This window comes from Saimiri boliviensis, chromosome 2 (genome assembly GCF_048565385.1).
Source record: "Saimiri boliviensis isolate mSaiBol1 chromosome 2, mSaiBol1.pri, whole genome shotgun sequence".
In the NCBI taxonomy this organism is placed as follows: Eukaryota; Metazoa; Chordata; class Mammalia; order Primates; family Cebidae; genus Saimiri; species Saimiri boliviensis.
Window position 1 is genome coordinate 31,987,136 of NC_133450.1, and position 18,871 is coordinate 32,006,006.

General features: G+C 42.1%; 1 protein-coding gene across 1 annotated transcript; it reads right to left on the bottom strand.

The window, feature by feature from the left end:
* Positions 1–3,335: 3,335 nt before the first annotated feature.
* LOC101051350 (large ribosomal subunit protein eL6) lies at positions 3,336–4,232 on the bottom strand. Its single transcript, XM_039469344.2, has one exon. The coding sequence runs from the start codon at positions 4,212–4,214 to the stop codon at positions 3,348–3,350; it is 867 nt and encodes a 288-aa protein (XP_039325278.1). The 5' UTR covers positions 4,215–4,232; the 3' UTR covers positions 3,336–3,347.
* Positions 4,233–18,871: the final 14,639 nt, after the last annotated feature.

Sequence of the window (18,871 nt, forward strand, 5' to 3'; positions counted from 1 at the left end):
GACCCTCCAGAGTCAAATGGAGGCAAATCACATAACTTGTATTTTATTATTTATTTATTTTTATTTTTTTAAGACAGAGTCTTGCTCTGTCACCCGGCCTGGAGTAAAACGGCGTGATCTCCATTCACTGCAAACTCCACCTCCTGGGTTCAAGCGATTCTCCTGCCTCAGCCTCATGAGTAACTAGGATTACAGGCGCCTGCCACCACGTCTAGCTAACTTTTGTATTTTTAGTAGAGACAGGTTTTCACCACGTTGGCCCAACTGGTCATGAACTCCTGACTTCAGGTGATCTGTCTCCCAAAGTGCTTAGATTACAGGCATGAGCCACCACGCCCGGCCAAAACTTTTATTTTAGTTAGGGCCATCCAAATATGCCCTCCAAACTTCATATGAAGAGTTAAGATACATCAGAAATCAGGCAGGAGGAACACTTGAGCCCAGAAGTTTAAGATCAGCCTGGGAAACACAGTGATATCTGTCTCTACAAAAAAAAAAAGAGAAAAAATTTAATTTTTTATTTATTTATTTATTTATTTTAATAGAGATGGGGTTTCACCATGTTGGTCAGGCTGGTCTTGAACTCCTGACCTCAGGTGATCCACCCACCTCAGCCTCCCCAAATGCTGGGATTACAGGTGTGAGACACCATGCCTGGCCTACAGAAATATTTAAAAATTATCCAGGCACAAAAGCGCACACCTGTGGTCCTACCTGTTTGGAAGGCTGAGGCAAGGGGATCTCTTGAGCCCAGGAGGTTGAGGCTGCAGTGAGCTATGATCATGTCACTGCGCTCCAGCCTGGGTGTCAGAGCAAGACCTTGTCTCAAAAAAGGAAGAAAAAAAATCAGAAATCTCATTGTTTTAAAAAGATTCTCCATGGAAGACAAACATCATATTTGGTTGTTTGTGACCTGTGGATGAGTTGTCTGGGACAGGGTGTTGCCTCAGATGTTTATAAGGTAGAGGCTGTAGTGAGTTGTGATCACGCCACAGCACTCCAGCCTGGGTGACAGAGTGAGACCATCTTGGGAAAAAAAAAAAAAAGAGAGAGAGAATTTTATGACTTTGCTGAAACGTTTGAGATTGATAGTCACTGATAATCTTGTTAGATTTATTAGATTTGTTAGCAATGTTTAAATACTTGGAAAAATTGCTACTTTGTTTAGACATTTTAAAAGCTTTTAAAATAAAAAGGGATATATTACCCTTATAAATAATGTTTAAAAGATTTAAAAGAATTGTATTAACTGGGTTAAAGAGAATTGTTTGATAAATAAAAATATAAGATACACATTAAACATAAAAGTTTAGAGAAAAACTAAGCTTCAGAATTTGCAACATTAATAAACCAACTACTTATTTTAAAACCCCAATTAGTACCAAATAGCTATGAAGGATAGCAGAAATGTTGCTCTGGCTTAGAGCAGGAGTTTCAGGAAACCATCACCCTAATTTTTATCATTAGTTGTGTGACCCAGGGTTAAGTCACTCTATCTCTATGGTCCTTAAGTTTTCTCTTCATTTATAAAATAAGGGTAGTGGCCTAGCTGATCCCTAAAGCACCTTCCAGATCTAACATTTCAGAATTCCCAGACCTCCTGTTCCATTTGCCATCTGTTCTGACATGCTGCTGATTTGACAGATTGCTCAGGAAGGCTGCCCCACCTTGATAAGAATCCTGTTTGGCTGTTCTCCAGGGAATCTTTTGGTTTATGGCTTTTGATAACATCCTACTTGTTTATTTTTAAGCCTTAAGAAAATGTTTCCTTCCCCAAACCCAGCTAGGACGATAGGACAAACCATAAACAGGGAGAGCCTCATGTGTATAACTTTCTGTCTTGTTCCAGAAAACAGCCCTATCTTGACCTAGACTTTCTGAATCTAAAAGCCAATTATTTATTTCACCTTGTTCACACGATGTCAAAATACTGGTCTAGAAAGTCCATTCTATTCTCAAATCGGTCAGATCAAAGAAGGTGAACAATTCAAACGGTTCAGGAAGACTCCAATGACCTTGCCAGTGAAGCAACCAGCTGCTTGTCTTTTTGGCTGGATATTAGCTGAGGCAGCCCTTCCAGCAGGTAGTACTGACCATGGGCAAAATGATGATGTCAGAGAGGTTATTCCCATGTGCTGATGGCATCTCCCACTTCTTAGGGGGTTTCTCTCAAATCTTTCCTTGGCAGTTTTCTTTCCCTCCATCAGTCCCTTCAGTTGTATTTTGTCCTGGGGCAGTTCTCACAGCCACCAGGTTTTAACTGTGGGACCAGGTGAATAGATCACATACTGCCTAACTCCATGGACTGCAAGGTCACTGCCCTTCAGGGATGTGCAATGACCCTTTGGATAGTCTTGGACAAGTTTGACTTTTCCGAGCTCCAGTTTCTTCTAAAAAGGGCTAATAACATGTCTTTCACATGGTAGCTTTGAGGATAGCTTTGATCTAATCAGGTAATATATAGAGAGTATTTAGCATCGAATGGAAGCTAGCACAAAGTAAGTGCTCAATAAATGGCATCTCCATAATTATTAATAACTTGCAAATTTGAAAGATCTTCAACACATATGTGGAATTTGCATCAGAAAAAAGTCACTTACCAGCCACTAAGGCTGCTCCTATAGCAGCACTGTGTGAAGGAGCCGAGTCATCGGTACCTAGTTAGATACTGAGATTGACAGATAGGGAACCATGGTGCCTCTTGGGAGAGCAGAGGTGGGGTCATTTGATCTTGAATAACCACAGTTTTCTTAACCATAAAACAAAGAGCATTGTAATATTGACTTTGTAGAGTTGGCCTGAATATTAAATGAGATAATTACATAAAATGTTTCACACAGACCCTGGCACATTGGAAGAGCTTGATAAATGTTAGCAATGACTCAAATGTAAGCTCCAGCTAAACAGAGTGGCTCATGCCTGTAATACCAGTACTTTGGGAGGCCGAGACAGGCAGATAGCTTGAGCTCACGAGTTCGAGACCAGTCTGGGCAACATGGTGAAACCCCATTTCTATACAAAAGAAAACACATAAATTAGCTGGGTGTGGTAATGTGTACCTATAGTCCCAGCTACTCAGGAGGCTGAGGTGGGATGATCACTTGAGCCCAGGAGGCAGGGGTTGCAGTGAGCTGAGATCATGCCACTGTACTCCAGCCTGGGTGACAGAGCCAGATCTTTTCTCAAAAAAAAAAAAAAAAATTAAGTTCCTTGAGTTCTGGTTTGTTTTCTAATGCATCCAGCATTAGAAATCGTTTCATGTGGCTGCTCAATAAACACTTGTTGAATGCATATTGTTTTTTTTTTGTTTTTTTTTTTTTGGTTATTTAATTAGATTATTAGGACATTTAAAATACCAATTTGTGAGGATAAATTCCATTTGTTAGGGCAAACACAGATCGCAGGTAGCCCTGGAGCTGAGGAATAGCTTTGATTTTTGGTAAAATTTGCGAGTCCACAGCTTTCTGATCAATCTTGCGCTGCTCTGTAATCTCGTATTTCTCTTTTTCTGTGTCGAAGATCTCACCTTCCTGGTGTCTGGGCTTTCGCAGCTTCTTCTTCTTGAAGTAAGCATCAGTAAGATGTTTTGGAATTTTTACATTGCTGATATCAATTTTGGTTGAGGTGGCAATGACAAATTTCTGGTGTGTTCTTCGCAGAGGAACTCGATTGAGGACCAGAGGTCCAGTCACAAGTAATAAGCCACTAGCCAGCTGCTTCAGGAAAACCACCCTCTTGCCCCTGTGGCGTCCAGTGAGGATGATCAGAATGGTCCCAGGGGTAATGCTGGCTCGAAGTTTTCTCACGTGCTGACTAAAGGGTTTTTTGCCGTGGCTCAACAGCTTTCGAGGCACATCTTCAGTAGGATAATACCTAGGCATTTTGCGAAGTTTAACCACCCGGGTACCGCCGTTTTTGTCACCACCAACTGGTTTTGTAACAGTTGCAAGAACCTTCTCCTTCTTTTTTTTTTCAACCTTGGATTTAGCGGCTGAGTACTTCCTCTTGTACATGGCCTTTCTGGAGTACATGGCAGATCGGGAATACCTGCCGATTCCTCTGACAAGGACAGGATTGCGGCTGCAATGGGGCTTCCCCTTCTTGGGCTTTTTAGCCTTGAGGTGACCCTTTTTCACTTTGCTACCAGCATCAGCCTTCTTGGCTTCAGGTTTCTTCTCTTTAGTATCCGGCTTCTCAACTTTTTCACCCGCCATCTTGCAAGATGGGAAAGAGCGAATGCATATTGTTAATATTATCACTGTTACCTTTGGGAAATTAAACAAGAAAAATCAGTCCTTAATGGAGAAGATTGTGTTTCTGTGTGGACACAATGCAGGGTTTTTAGGAGGATCTTTAGGAAAAAGCAAAAGGTTTGTAAAACTTAATTTGGGGGTAAGGATATAGTCCCAGAAGATGCATAGAAAGGTGGAGGCTTAGTTGGTAAACTTCATAATGTAAGCAAAGAACTTGTGCTAGCAGAGGGGTCAGTGGTTTTAATGAAAGCTAGGAGGTTGGAGGCAAACGCCATTGCTGAAGAGGAGGCTCCAGCCCTTCCTGTCTGATGTGCCTTCAGTATGGAAACAGATGCATCAGGCTGTCAGTTTCATGACAGTAACCATTAAAGTCAATCAACTATGCCACCTTGTCCTGAAATTGGCTCCCAAAGCAGCCTTTTGTTTGTAATTCATGGTTGCCAATGAGAAACGTTCAGGCAGTTTTGTCCTACACAATAATTTTTAAAACATTTATAAATTGGTTGTTAATATTTATAAATCAGGAAACGACTCCTATAAATCTGAATCTCCAACTTCTGAAAAATCAGCAGCTCTGGCCACACCAAACCCTGAGTAGCAAGAATAAGGTGGAGATGATATTGGCTGCATATTTCAAAAGCGGAATAGAGTCCCCTGTTCAGTCCACTCCCCACAACTCCCTTTCACCTCACACCTGCTAATTCATGTCTTTACCTATCTGGCTTCATCAGCAGTTTCAGTTTTCTATCCCTCCAGAGGGCCAACAGGTTAATTAGCTGACACAATATGCCGGCTGTTACGTTTCTTGCTCCAAATGACTAAATTGTTACTCAGGCTTTTGCATCTGTCTCTTGTGGGTTTGATTAGTGTGAGTCAGTCCTTCAGGCCACTTCACCTCCAAACACACAAACTAAAATCAAATGTATGGACCTGCTCAGGCTGAGGCTCAGGCTCTGCTTGACTTCCCAAAGAGGTCTGGTCTCAGCTGACACTGACTATTCTCTGATTAGCACTCTTCAGCTTACCAAGTATCTTCATGGATTCCTCAGAGCAAGGAGAGCAAACTGCCCAACAATGTCTGAAGGGCAGAAGAATCATTCACTAGCTGAGTTGCAAATGAGACACTGACCCAGTTAATCTGTGAACCTACTGCAGATGCTTGAGGAAGCTCTGTGTATGATTGTCCTTGAAGGACTCAGCCTTAGATGTAGCCTCTTTGTGTTGCACATAACAAAGGCCAATGCAAATTGCAATCGACAGACTCATTCTTGCCTGGGTTCCCTTGCCATCTCTTTGTGGCTTCCTTCATTAGCTCTTTTTTCCTCTCAGAGAAAGTCCATGACCTTGGAGGCTTTTGCACTTCCTTTCTGAATCTGCACCATCATGGCTGTAATGGAATGAAGGTGTCTTTCTGCTACCCCAGGATCTGTGGCCAGACAGAAACCACAGATGCCCTCTCAGCTTGTAGCCTAGCCTTCTCGTTTCATCTCAGCTTGAAAGGGTCTTTGCAACTCACACTTTTTTTTCCTCTCCTCACATCAGAGCAAAAGCAAACATTAATTTAAAGAGCATCTTTTTATAATAAGAAAAACCTTCGACTTTCAACACAACCAGAAAGGAAGCCATTTGTCCATGCCTAGAATGAGCTATCAGCATGCACTCAGTATTACTTCCCCACTGGGGGTGACGGATATGCATTGAACCATCTGTACCTCTCCACCGGTTCTCAGGACCAGTGCTCGGCATTCGCAACTCAAATTACGATTATCTGTGGCCAGACACTGAAGCTAACAGGTTTAAGGACAGACTAAACCCTTGGCTTCATTACTGCTGCTCCAACCACTACAGTGACTAACCCAGACATTCACACACCTTCACAGGAAAAATATCTCAGTCACTTCACTTCTTCTTTAGAGTAAGAAAAGAAATATTGAGGCCAGTCGTGATGGCTCACACCTGTAAGCCCACCACTTTGGGAGGCCGAAGCAGGTGGGTCATTTGAAGTCAGGAGTTCGAAACCAGCCTGACCAATATGGTGAAACCCGGTCTCTACTAAAAATAGAAACATTAGCTGGGCATTGTGGCACATGCTAGTAATGCCAGCTACTCTGGAGACTGAGGCAGGAGAATTGCTTGAACCCAGGAGGCAGAGGTTGCAGTGAGCTGAGATTGCACCACTGTACGCCAACCTGGGTGACAGAATGAGACCTTGTCTCAAAAAACAAAAACAAAAAAAAGGCTGTATGTGGTGGCTCATTCCTGTAATCCCAGCACTTTGGGAGGACGAGGCGGGTAGATCACAAGGTCAAGAGATCGAGACCATCCTGGCCAACATGGTGAAACCCCCATCTCTACTAAAAATACAAAAATTAGCTGGGCATGGTGGCTGGCACTTGTAGTCCCAGCTATTTGGGAGGCTGAGGCAGGAGAATCGCTTGAAACCAGGAGGCAGAGGTTGCAGTGAGCCAAGATGGCACCACTGCACTCCAGACTGGTGACTCGGTCAAAGAAAGAAAGAAAGAAGGAAAGAAAAAAAGAGAGGGGGAGGGAGGGAGGGAAAAGGAAAAGGAAAAGGAAATAAATGAAAGGGAAAAGAAATATTGAAAATTATATACTCTTCAGGCTGGGTACAATGGCTCATGCCTGTAATCCCAACACATTGGGAAGCCAAGGCAAGCATATCACCTGAGGTCAGGAGTTTGAGGCCAGCTTGGCCAACATGGTGAAACCCCGTCTCTACTGAAAATACAAAAATTAGCTGGGCATGGTGGTGTGCGCCTGTAATCCCAGCTACTCAGGAGGCTGAGGCAGGAGAATCGCTAGAATCTGGGAGGCAGAGGCTGCCACTGTACTCCAGCCTGGGCAAGAGAGCAAGATACCGTCTCAAAAAATTAGATTAAATTAAATTTTAAAAAAAAGAAAGGTATATACTCTTCTATGTGAATGTGTAGAAAATAACCTTATATTGTATTCTACATGTAGGAGGCAGAAATGTGAGCTGTGTCTACTACCATGTTAATAGATTTTTCTGACAATGTCAGGTTGATTATCCACCTAAGGTATGGTCTATAAATCTGTTTACCACCCATCCTTCCCCTAGAGAAGGCAAAGAATAAAAGGAGCTGTAAGAAAGCAGCTCTCAACAGTCTCAGGGAACTGTTACACTTTCCTTACATTTCTATGGTTCTTCCTGAGTCCCCATATGTGTCACCTCTCTACCATGGAATCCATCAATACGTAGTTCGGGTGAAGTGAAACACCAACTCTGGGGAGTCTTACATGGTAATTTAACAGCAGACATAAAGCAACTTGAAACTAAAATTCTAGAATCCCTAAACGCCATAGATCTACATGCCCAACCAACAGCCACATGGAAGGGTGTGCGAGAATCTCTCTCCCAGATCGACCCTATTCCTGGGGGTTACTCCTTGACTGAAAAAGAATGTTACCGATTATACTCATATTTGTCTTATGTTATTTACTAATTCTAGGATGCAAAGTTGGAACACAACTTATAACTGCTACGCCTGACAAAACTGCTACTGCACACATCTGTACTCTTTAATCAACAAAACCTGATGCAAAAAAAACAGAAAAGGGGGAGATGTAGGAGATCGGTCAGGATGGTAGGAAAAATTATAAGAAAGATGCAAACGGGGGAACTAGGGGAGGGACAGCAGGGGGTGGGGAGTTGGGGAGGGATAACATGGGAGAAATGCCAGATATAGGTGATGGGGAGGAAGCCTGCAAACCACACTGCCATGTGTGTACCTATGCAACAATCTTACATGTTCTTCACATGTACCCCAAAACCTAAAATGCAATCAAAAAAAAAAAAAAGAAAGATGCAAACCTTCTTGGAAGGCTCAGAGGTTTTGCAAAGCTTCAGGAAGGAATGAGCCGAAGGTGGCTGCCCTTACCCAGAGGCAATTAGGTGAGGAGCCGATAACAAGGGAATGTAGAGGAGTTTATCTAAATAGCTTGTTTGCCTATTTCCCCCCTTCCCACCCCGAAACTAACCTTTGATCAATTGTGCACATAAATGCTCTCTATTGGAGGATTTGGCAATATTAATTACCCACTAACAGTGTTTGCTTGAGACCTTTGTCATTAAATCTGTTCTAAAATAAATATGAGCCCCTCTGGCAAATGGGGGCTTCACAGCTGGACTCCCTCTTTAAGATCTGTGAGCCAGGGGGTCCCCTGGCCATGCTCACAAAGGCAAAACATCTGTGTCTGCATACTTCTGTCGTCCATCACTCAGTCTGCTGCTCAGACTCAGCACCACAATGTAGCAGTCTCTCACTGCCTGAGGTATTACCCAGAGTTCTTTGTCTCATGACCAAGAAAACTAAGGAGCAGGAACACCACGGGTGAGGTTGGAGCAAAGTTTAAAAAGCAAAAGAAGATAATTGTCAGATTCACCAGGGTTGAAATGAAGGAGAAAATCCTAAGGGCAGCCAGAGAGAAAGGTCGGGTTACCCACAGGAGGAGGCCCATCGGGCTCACAGCGGGTCTCTTGGCAGAAACCCTACAGGCCGGAGGAGAGTGGGGGCCAATATTCAACATCCTTAAAGAAGAGAACTTTCAACCCAGAGTTTCATATCCAGCCAAGCTAAGTTTCATAAGTAAAGGAAAAATAAAATCCTTTGTGAACAGGCAAGTGCTTGGAGATTTCATCACCACTAGGCCTGCTTTACAAGAGCTCCTGAAGGAGGCACTGCACATGGAAGGGAGCAACCAGTTATCAGCCACTCCAAGAACATGCCAAAGGGTGGGGAGCATCAACATAATGAAGAATCTGCATCGACTATCGGGCAGAACAGCCAGCTAGCATTAAATGGCAGTATCAAATTCACACATATCAATATTAACTCTAAATGTAAATGGACTAAATGCCTCAATCAAGGGATGCAGATGGGCAAGTTGGATAGAAAGCCAGGGCCCATCGATGTGCTGTATCCAGGAAACCCATCTTCACATGCAGGGATGCACAGGGGCTCAGAATAAAGGGATGGAGGAGGATTTACTAACCAAATGGAGAGCAAAAAAAAGCAGGAGTTGTAATTCTCGTCTCTGATAAAATAGACTTTAAAGCAACAGGGATCAAAAGAGACAAGGATATTACATAATGGTAAGGGGATTAATGCAACAAGAAGAGCTAGCGATCCTAGATATATACGCGCCCAATACAGGAGCACCCAGACACATAAGGCAAGTTCTTAATGACCTACAAAGAGACTCAGACTCCCACACAATAATAGTGGGAGACTTTAAGACCCAATTGTCAATATTAGACAGATCAACCAGACAGAAAATTAACAAGGATATCCAGGACTTGACTTCAGACCTGGAACAAGCAAACCTAATAGACATTTACAGAACTCTCCACCCCAAATCCACAGAATATACATTCTTCTCAGCACCACATCACGCCTACTATAAAATTGACCACATCATTGGAAGTAAATCACTCCTCAGCAAATGCATAGCATTTCACAGGTTTAAATGAAATATTGGTTGGCTGCTTGTTCGTTATTTCCCTCCCTTATTCCTTCCTGTCTCCATTGTCAAGCACAATTATTGGCATAAAAGAGGTTTTTAATACCCATTTTTAGACTGCACTCCAGCTTGGGCAATGCAGCAAGACTCCCGATCTCTCTCCCTCTTTCTCTTCTTCTTTCTCTCCCTCTCTCTTTTTCTTTTTCTTTTTCTTTTCTTCCTTCCTTAAAAAAAATATAAATAAAAAAAAATAAAAAGCAAAAGAAGAAAGTTCTCCACTGCGGAGAGGAGACCCGGAAAAGGGTTGCTGTTTTTGCATTTGAATGCCAAGGCTTTATAAGAAACTGATGAGGGCTGGACATCTTATTTGCATATAGTGCACATTTCTGGTAGCTCCACTCCATCTCCCTAGTACACATACAGGCCCTCAGCTTGAGTTACTCCATATTGCTTTGTTCCCCTTACCGCACACATGTCAGGGGATGAAATTTTCCACTGGGGGCGTGTCTGGGCAAGTGACCTGTGTAGCCTTTCTTATCTGTGTGGCTGTGTGCATGTCTTAAGACAAGCCCCCCGACACACACACTTCATGAAAGTTTCCTTATCTGTGCCTGCAGGCTGTTCTTTTGTTTGAAAATACTCAGCCAAGGACCCACCCTAACTGCCTGCCTGTCTGGTTTCTTCCTTTTTCCTCTTTCATCTGCACCTTCTCAGGTGCACTGTGCAGGTTTGGCTGCCTGCCTCGGCCTTTGTGGGCCAAAGAGGACTCAGGGCTGTCCAGCTGCCCAGCACTGAGCCCTCCCTGCCTTGCCCCCTTCTCATCTTTGCTTGCCTTCTCATCACATCTGTGAGGCTCACAGAGCACCAGATGGACCAGAAGTACATGTCTCCTCTCCCGCTGGACCCCTGAACTTAATGAGGATCTGTCCCCCAGATTCAGCCCCCAGAGAGGTGGGCTTCGGGAGAGAACACAGGGCCACATGTCAGCACCTGGGTTATCATTTTCCCTCCAGCTCTCCTCTGCCCGCAGAATCCTGAACAAGCTTAGGGTGGCAGTCATGGCAGTTACAGCACCAGGTTCCTTACAGGCCTGTTGGGTGTGGCTCAGATGCTGGCTTTGCTGTTTGCATTTTCCTCCCAGGTGGAATGTAAAAGTCCCTTTGGAAATTTAAAACCCTAGAAACAGGTGGGTTTTTATTTTGCCCTTTGTACTATATTCCAAAACCTCTCCCCTGAGAACAAATATCTGACTGATGCTGATGTTCTTAGAAAAGACAGGACAAAGAGGGGTCCTGGGAATGAACAACACATGAGTCGACATCAAAATCACAGCCCCACTGCCCTTGCATGTCAAAGAGCTTCTGGAAATCCAAAAATACAGCCGCACTGCCCTTTTGTCAAGGGCCTCTTCACCTGCACTTTACTGCGACTAGGACATTTGTCCCCGCTGCTGTCAGGCTCACAAAGCTGTGGCCCCTCCTCAGGGGAGGGGCATCTGCTCTGCCTCCTCACTTCCTGCATCCATCTCTGAGGCACCCAATAAAGTGCGTCTTTATTGTGCTCTCTGGGGTCCTGGCTGCTGGGTTCAAAGCTGGCCCCGTGTGTGCTGTCTTTCCCTCCTCTGCAGGAGATGCTGCTGTTCCCAGGCCACATCTAGATATTTCATGAGCCTGATGCTCCACCTCTTCTCTTGGGTCATCTGCTCCCTGAGCCATAGGCCTGAGGTGGCCTCCAGGATGAGGTGGGCTGTTGGCCTGGCTGCCTTGCCCCTCCCCGTCTTCTTCTAATCACCCCAGAAACCCCTCTCTCACAGCTAACGGGCTAAAGATCACACTCCAGCTTCCTCCTGAGAGGAACATCCAATTTCCCTTTCCTGCCCGAGATGAGAAATAATTGGGAGGCTTAGGACATCAACAGGAAGAAATGCAAAGATGTTTGATTTGGCTGTAGGCTACTACGTGGCCCGCAAGTTTTCCTTAGGTAGAAAGAGAGCTTCTGGTTTTTTTTTTCTTTTCTTTTCTTTTTGAGACAGAGCCTCACTCTGTTGCCGAGACTGGAGTGCAGTGGCACAATCTTGGCTTACTATAACCTTCACCTCCCAGATTCAAGCGATTCCCCTGCCTCAGCCTCCTGAGTAGCTAGAATTATAGGTATGCACCACCATGACCAGCTAATTTTTTTCTATTTTTAGTAGAGACAGGTTTACCATGTTGGTCGGGTTGGTCTCGAACTCCTGACCTCAAGTGATCCACCTGCCTCAGCCTTCCAAAATGCTGGCATTACAGGCATGAGCCACCACACCCAGCTGAGGGCTCATGTTTTAACAGGGCTTAGCCTGCTCCACCCCCTCCATTTGTCTTTAGGATATAGCTTAAAGATAAGATCCTGGAGCACAGGATCCACTGCTGTTGGTCCATAAAGAATCCTTCATGGCTCGATTACACTCTGCTTCTTTACATTTGTATTAAAAATAATACGATATAAATCTCTAAATGTAATAAAAATAATCTATAAAGTTAAGATTTGAACACACAAAGAGAAATGCAAATAAAGTCTGATAATCATATAACCAAATGCCTAACTCCGACAGGCTCAAGACAACGCCTAGGAGGACTTGTATTGGAAGCTGTTATTCTCAGTGTCTAATGAATGAATTCGAGGAACCATTTTTACTCATTTATCTTATATGTTCTGATGTTTTTTCATCCAAATGAAATGTAAAGGATGCTGGCCTACACAAAAATTTTTCTACTGTGGAAGATAATTTAAACAGGGATTACTTAGCAAGATAATCACTGCCTTTCATAATTCTCTTTAAAGAGATTTTTCATTAGAAGTCTCCAGTGCCTCAGGTTAGCAGTGGTTTTGTGTTGGTTTGTTTGGTTTTTTGCATCTAAATGATTGATATTAACCTACTCTCTCCTGTCACCTAGGCAAATCATCCTCCAAAGGTAAAAGCAAAGTTAGTGGCTGGGTGCAGTGGCTCCAAGAACAGATCTGGGTTTTCAGTCTGCTGTGATGAGTAACCTTGGTTCTGGAGGTATTAGAAATCTCTAGTTATAGGTAGGAACAAACCCATATAAACAGTAAAAGGGGTGAGATAGAGCCTGCAAATTATTAATGGGTAAAAAATGTATTTTTGAAGGCTGAGCACAATGGTTCATGCCTGTAATTTCAGCACTTTGGGAAGCCAAGGCAGATTGATCACCTGAGGTCGGGAGTTCTAGACCAGCCTGACCACCATGGCGAAACCCTGTCTCTACTAAAAATACATAATTAGTCAGGCATGGTGGCGGTTGCTTGTAATCCCAGCTACTCATGAGTCTGAGGCAGGAGAATCACTTGAACCCAGGAAGCAGAGGTGGCAATGAGCCAAGACTGCACCATTGCATTCCAGGCTGGACAATGAGTGTGAAACTTCTCAAAAAAAAAAAGAAAAGAAAAGAAAAGAAAGAAAAGAAATGTATTTGTGGACTACTAAACCGTGTTGGAAAGCACAAGGTGGCCCTTCTGAGCTGGGGCAGGAGATGTGACCCTAAGCAGACATCTGGGGACAGGGTTAGACCAATATGAGTTTCTTCCCCTTGTCTATCAGAGATGGTAAGGGTTAATTATTAGGCAGAAGGTACTTGGAATTAATCCAAAGGTGGATCTGGCCTCGGAAAGAGAACTTAGGAGAATCTAGGCTTAGAGAGAAACCAGTTCCAGGCGGGAGGAGGTTTAAGAAAAGGGGCAGCTTCCAAACTACATTCAGAAAGGGAAGAAAGCTAAAAATAACTTGTTTTCTTCTAGAGCTGGGGTCAGCAAGAGAGAACTGTAGCTGGCTAAGCTTCCTAAAGTCAGGGAAAGAAGTTAAGATGAGAAGCCAGACGCTCTATGAAGTTATCAGTATATATAAAACGGCATGGGGCCTGCCCAAGAATAATGTTTAATTCTTATACTGAAGAATAAAGTACTTAACTATTAATATGAACAGGGAAGGCTAGGTGCAGTGGCTCATCCCTGTAATCCCAGCACTTTGGGAGGCTGAGGCGGGAAGATCACTTGAGGTCAGGAGTTCGAGACCAGCCTGGCCAACATAGTGAAACTCCATCTGTACTAAAAATACAAAAATTAGCCAGGTGCAGTGACACACACCTGTAATCCCACTACTCAGGAGGCCAATGCAGGAGAATCACTTGAATATGGAAGGCAGAAGTTACAGTGAGCCAAGATCACACCACTGTGCTCCTTCCTGGATGAGGGAGGGAGATGCTGTCTCAAAAAAAAAAAAAAAAAAAAAAGTTGGATTTTGATGAGGTTCAATATACTTCTTTCTTTTGTTACTTTTGTTTTAGTTGTCATATCTGAAAAATGATCACCTAATTCAAGGACACAAAGATTTATGCCTGTTTTCTTCTAAGAATTTTAGTTTTAGCTTTTCCATTTAGGTCTTTATTCCATTTGGAGTTTTGTATATGGTATGAGGCAGGGGTCCCAATTTATTATTTTACATGTGAATATCCAGTTTGGTCTTTATTGAAAAGGCTACTGACTTTTCTTTGTACCGTTGTCAAAAAACAATTGATTGTAAATTTGACAGTGTCTCTCAATTATATTCTGCTGCTTTCTATTCCTATCTTTATCAGTACTTCATTGTCTTGACTACTGCAGTTTTGTAGTAAGTTTTAAAATTAGGAACTTTCCAACTTCATTCTTCTTTTTCAAGATTGCTTGGGTATACTGGGTCCCTTGATTTTTTTATACAAATCTTAGAATCAACTGATCAATCTCTGCAAAGTAATTAGCTGGGATTTTAATAGGGATTGCATTGAATCTGTAGATCAATTTGAGAAGTATGGGAATTTTAATAAATTAAAATTAAATCTGTTGATCCATGAAGATGGAATGTCTTTCCACTTATTTGGGTCTTCTTTTAATTTCTTTCCACAACAGTTTGTGGTTTATAGAATATAAGCTTTCTACTCCTTTTGTTAAATTTTTTTTTTCTCATCTTCAACTGTCTTGATAGAGTTATATAAAATTTTTTTTTCACAAAAGAATGAAGTAGTTCATTCTTTTGGATGCTATTGTAAATGGTATTGTATTCTTAATTTGTTTGGGGAATGGTAAATGCAAGTGCATAAAAATACAATTTTTTAAATGTTAACCTTATATCCTGCAACCTTGCAGAACTGGTTTATTAATTCTAGTAATTTTTAAGTGGATTAAGGATTTTCTATATATAAGATCATGTCATCTGCAAATAGAGATGGTTTACTTCTTCATTTCCAGTATGGATGCCCTTTATATCTTTTGCATACCTAATTGCCCTGGATACAACTTTCAGGACAGTGTTGAACAGAAGTGAAAAGATCCTTGTTTTGTTCCTCATTTTAGGAAAAAAGCATTCAGTGTTTCATCATTGAGTAAGATACTAGCTGTTGGATTTACCAAGCTCCTCACTCCACCATGCCAAAAGCCACATGTCCAACACAACTGGCTATTTTAGGCCCTTTGCATTACCATATGAATTTGAGGATCCGCTTTAGGATTTTCATAGGGATTGTATTGAATTTGAAGGTCAATTAGATGAGTATTGTTATCTTAACAACATTAAGCCTTTCGATTCAAAAGCCTGGGGCATATTCTAAGGTAGACATCTATCCATTTTCTCAGTTTGGGACCTCCAGAGAACCTCAAAATCCTTGCACCATAAATTATACTCTAGTAAACATCGTTATAAATCATTATGCCCCCTATGAATTCAGGTAAGAATTTTTTTTGAAAATATAACCAGGTCTAGAATGGCTGTATATATGGTGTGAATATATTTAATTTTGCCAAAGAGTGCTAGACTGCTCTGCTAAATGGCTATTCCAGTCTGCTCACCCACAAGCAGTTCATGAATGTTTTCTGTATTCCCAAAATCTATGCCAATAATTGTAATTATCAAGCTTTCTAATCTTTGACACTCTAATATATGTAAAATATTATCTTGTTGTGTTTTAATTTTTCTGTATCTGATCATTAGGGCTTGAGCATCCTTTCATATGTTGGGTGGCCTTTTGAATTTTCCTGTCTGTAACTCATGAGCTCATGACCTTTGTCCATTTTTCTTTTTTGAGACGGAGTTTCGCTCTTGTTACCCAGGCTGGAGTGCAATGGCGCGATCTCGGCTCACCGCAACCTCCGTCTCCTGGGCTCAGGCAATTCTCCTGCCTCAGCCTCCTGAGTAGCTGGAATTACAGGCATGCGCCACCATGCACAGCTAGGGTTTTGCATTTTGAGTAGAGACGGGGTTTCACCATGTTGACCAGGATGGTCTCGATCTCTCGACCTCGTGATCCACTCGCCTCGGCCTCCCAAAGTGCTGGGATTACAGGCTTGAGCCACCGCGCCTGGCCTGACCTTTGTCCATTTTTCTATTGGAGTTGTTTTCATTTTCTTAATGATTTTGGAAGTTTGTTATACATTCTAAATCCTTGCTACTCAGCTGGGAGCTTGTTAGAAATGTAGAATCCATGGCTTCTCTCCAGAACCGCTAAATCACATCTGGAGTTCAACAAAATCCTCAAATGCCTATTAAAGGCTGAGAACCATTGTTCTAGATATCAAACTCGTTTTCACTTTTTTCTTTTTTTTTTTTTTTTAGACGGAGTTTCGCTCTTGTTGCCCAGACTGGAGTGCAATGGCACGATCTCGGCTCTCCGCAACCTCCGCCTCCTGGGCTCAGGCAATTCTCCTGCCTCAGCCTCCTGAGTAGCTGGGATTACAGGCGTGCGCCACCATGCCCAGCTAATTTTTAGTATTTTTAGTAGAGACGGGGTTTCACCATGTTGACCAGGATGGTCTCGATCTCTTGACCTTGTGATCCACCCACCTCGGCCTCCCAAAGTGCTGGGATTACAGGCTTGAGCCACCGCGCCCGGCTCGTTTTCACTTTTAAACATTGCAAAAACCTTCTTTCAGTCTATCAAAAGATGGTCATGCTTTATTTTGTTATAAAAATAATTATGATTTAAACAAATAAAATTTTTAAGGTTTCTGCTCTTTGTTCAAAACAATATTGTCTATATTTTCTCTATTAACTACATGATTTAACCTTTTATAGTCAGTTCTTTCATATTAACATTTTTAACATATAGTTCTTTTATATTTATATTTAGTTCTTGTTTGTTTTAAATATTTATATTTTATACTTAGTCTTTTTTCTTTCTTTTTTTTTTTTTTTTTTTGTGATAGAGTTTTGCTTTTGTCGCCCAGGATGGAGAGCAATGGCACGATCTCGGCTCGCCGCAACCTCCACCTCCTGGGTTTAAGCAATTCTCCTGCCTCAGTCTCCCAAGTAGCTGGGATTACAGGCATGCACCACCATGCCCAGCTAATTTTTATTTTTAGTAGAGAATAGGGTTTCACCCTATTCTTCAGGTCGGTCTCAAACTCTGATCTAAAGTGGCCTGCCCACCTCGGCCTCTCAAAGTTCTGGGATTACAAGCGTGAACCACTGCCCCTGACCTACATTTCTTTTTTTTTTTTTTTTTTTTTTTTTGAGATGGAGTTTCGCTTTTCTTGCCCAGGCTGGAGTGCAATGGCGCAATCTCGACTCACTGCAACCTCCACCTCCTGCATTCAAGCAATTGTCCTGCCTTCACCTCCCAAGTAGCTGGGATTACAGGTGCTCACCACCATACCCAGCTAATTTTTGTATTTTCAGTAGACAGGGTTTCACCATGTTGGCCAGGCTGGTCTCAAACTCCTGACCTCAGGTGATCTGCCCACCTTGGCCTCCCAAAGTGCTGGGATTACAGGCATAAACCACCACGCCCATTAGCTCTTTTATCTATTTTGAATCCATATATTTACATAATGTTAGGTAAGCATCTAGTTGTATTTTTCACCACATGGGGTCATTTTTCCCAGCACCATTTGTCAGACAAACTAATGAGTCCTCCTTAATTTGTGGCATCCCAGTTACCTTATAGTAATTTCTCAAATCTGTATTTGGGTCTTTCTTTTTGCACTTTCTCTTCTGTCCCATCAGTCCGGACATTTGACTGTTCCTGCACCATTATCATACTGTTTTTTTGTTTTGTTTTGATTATAGCTCTGTGATATACTTTGATAGGACAAGTGCCCCCTTTATACTGATTTATTAAAATTTTCTTAGCTATTTTTAGACCTTGAGTTTTTTCACGTAAATTTTAGCATAAAGCTTAACACAAAATCCTCAAAAACTTCAAATTGGATCTGCATCGTTAGACTTGACATATTTTGATAATTGGAGTGGGAAGATGATGACATGTTCATAATATTATGTTGTCCCATCTTAGAACATGGACTATCTCTCCATTTATCAGATCTTTTTTATATCCTTTGTGGAGGACTTGGTATTCTTGGTTAATTCTTAGATCCATTTTCATTTTTGATGCTATGGTGAATAGTGTGTTACTGTTATTATGTGTTATTATTTTCTAGTTAATCACTGCTGATATAAAGAAGTGGCATTTTAAAACTGATTTATTAAAATTTATTGCTGTAGTGGTTTTTAAAAAGGTCCACATATTCTTTGGTCCTCCTCCCTTCAAGGAATAGAGTCTATTCCTCTCCCCTTGAGTATGGGTGTAGTGACTCACCTCTAACAAAGAATCTGGTGGTGAAAGTGATGACATGTGACTTCTGAACTATGTCATAAAATGTATTCATTTCCTCTTATTCACTTGCTTTGGGCAGAGTTATAGCAGGACAGTTTGTCCTGCCATATTGTGAGGACACTCAAGCAGCCTTATAGAGAGATCCACATGGTGAGGAACTGAGGTCTCTTGCCAAAAATCACATGAGTGAGCCATCTTGGAGGTAAACCCTCCAGCCCCAGGTAAGTCTTCAGATAACGGTACCCCTAGAAAACATCTTGACTGCAACTTCATGAGAGACCCTCAGCCAGAACCATCCATCTAAGTTGCCCATGATTATATATTATAAAATTCCATTCATGTGAAATATCCAGAATAGGCAAATCTATAGAGGAAATAGATTGGTGGTTGCTTAGGGGTAGGGGACAGGGGGATAAGGAAATAATAGGGAAAGGATTTGGGATTTGGGTTTGTTCATTTGTTTTGAAGTGATGAAAATATTTT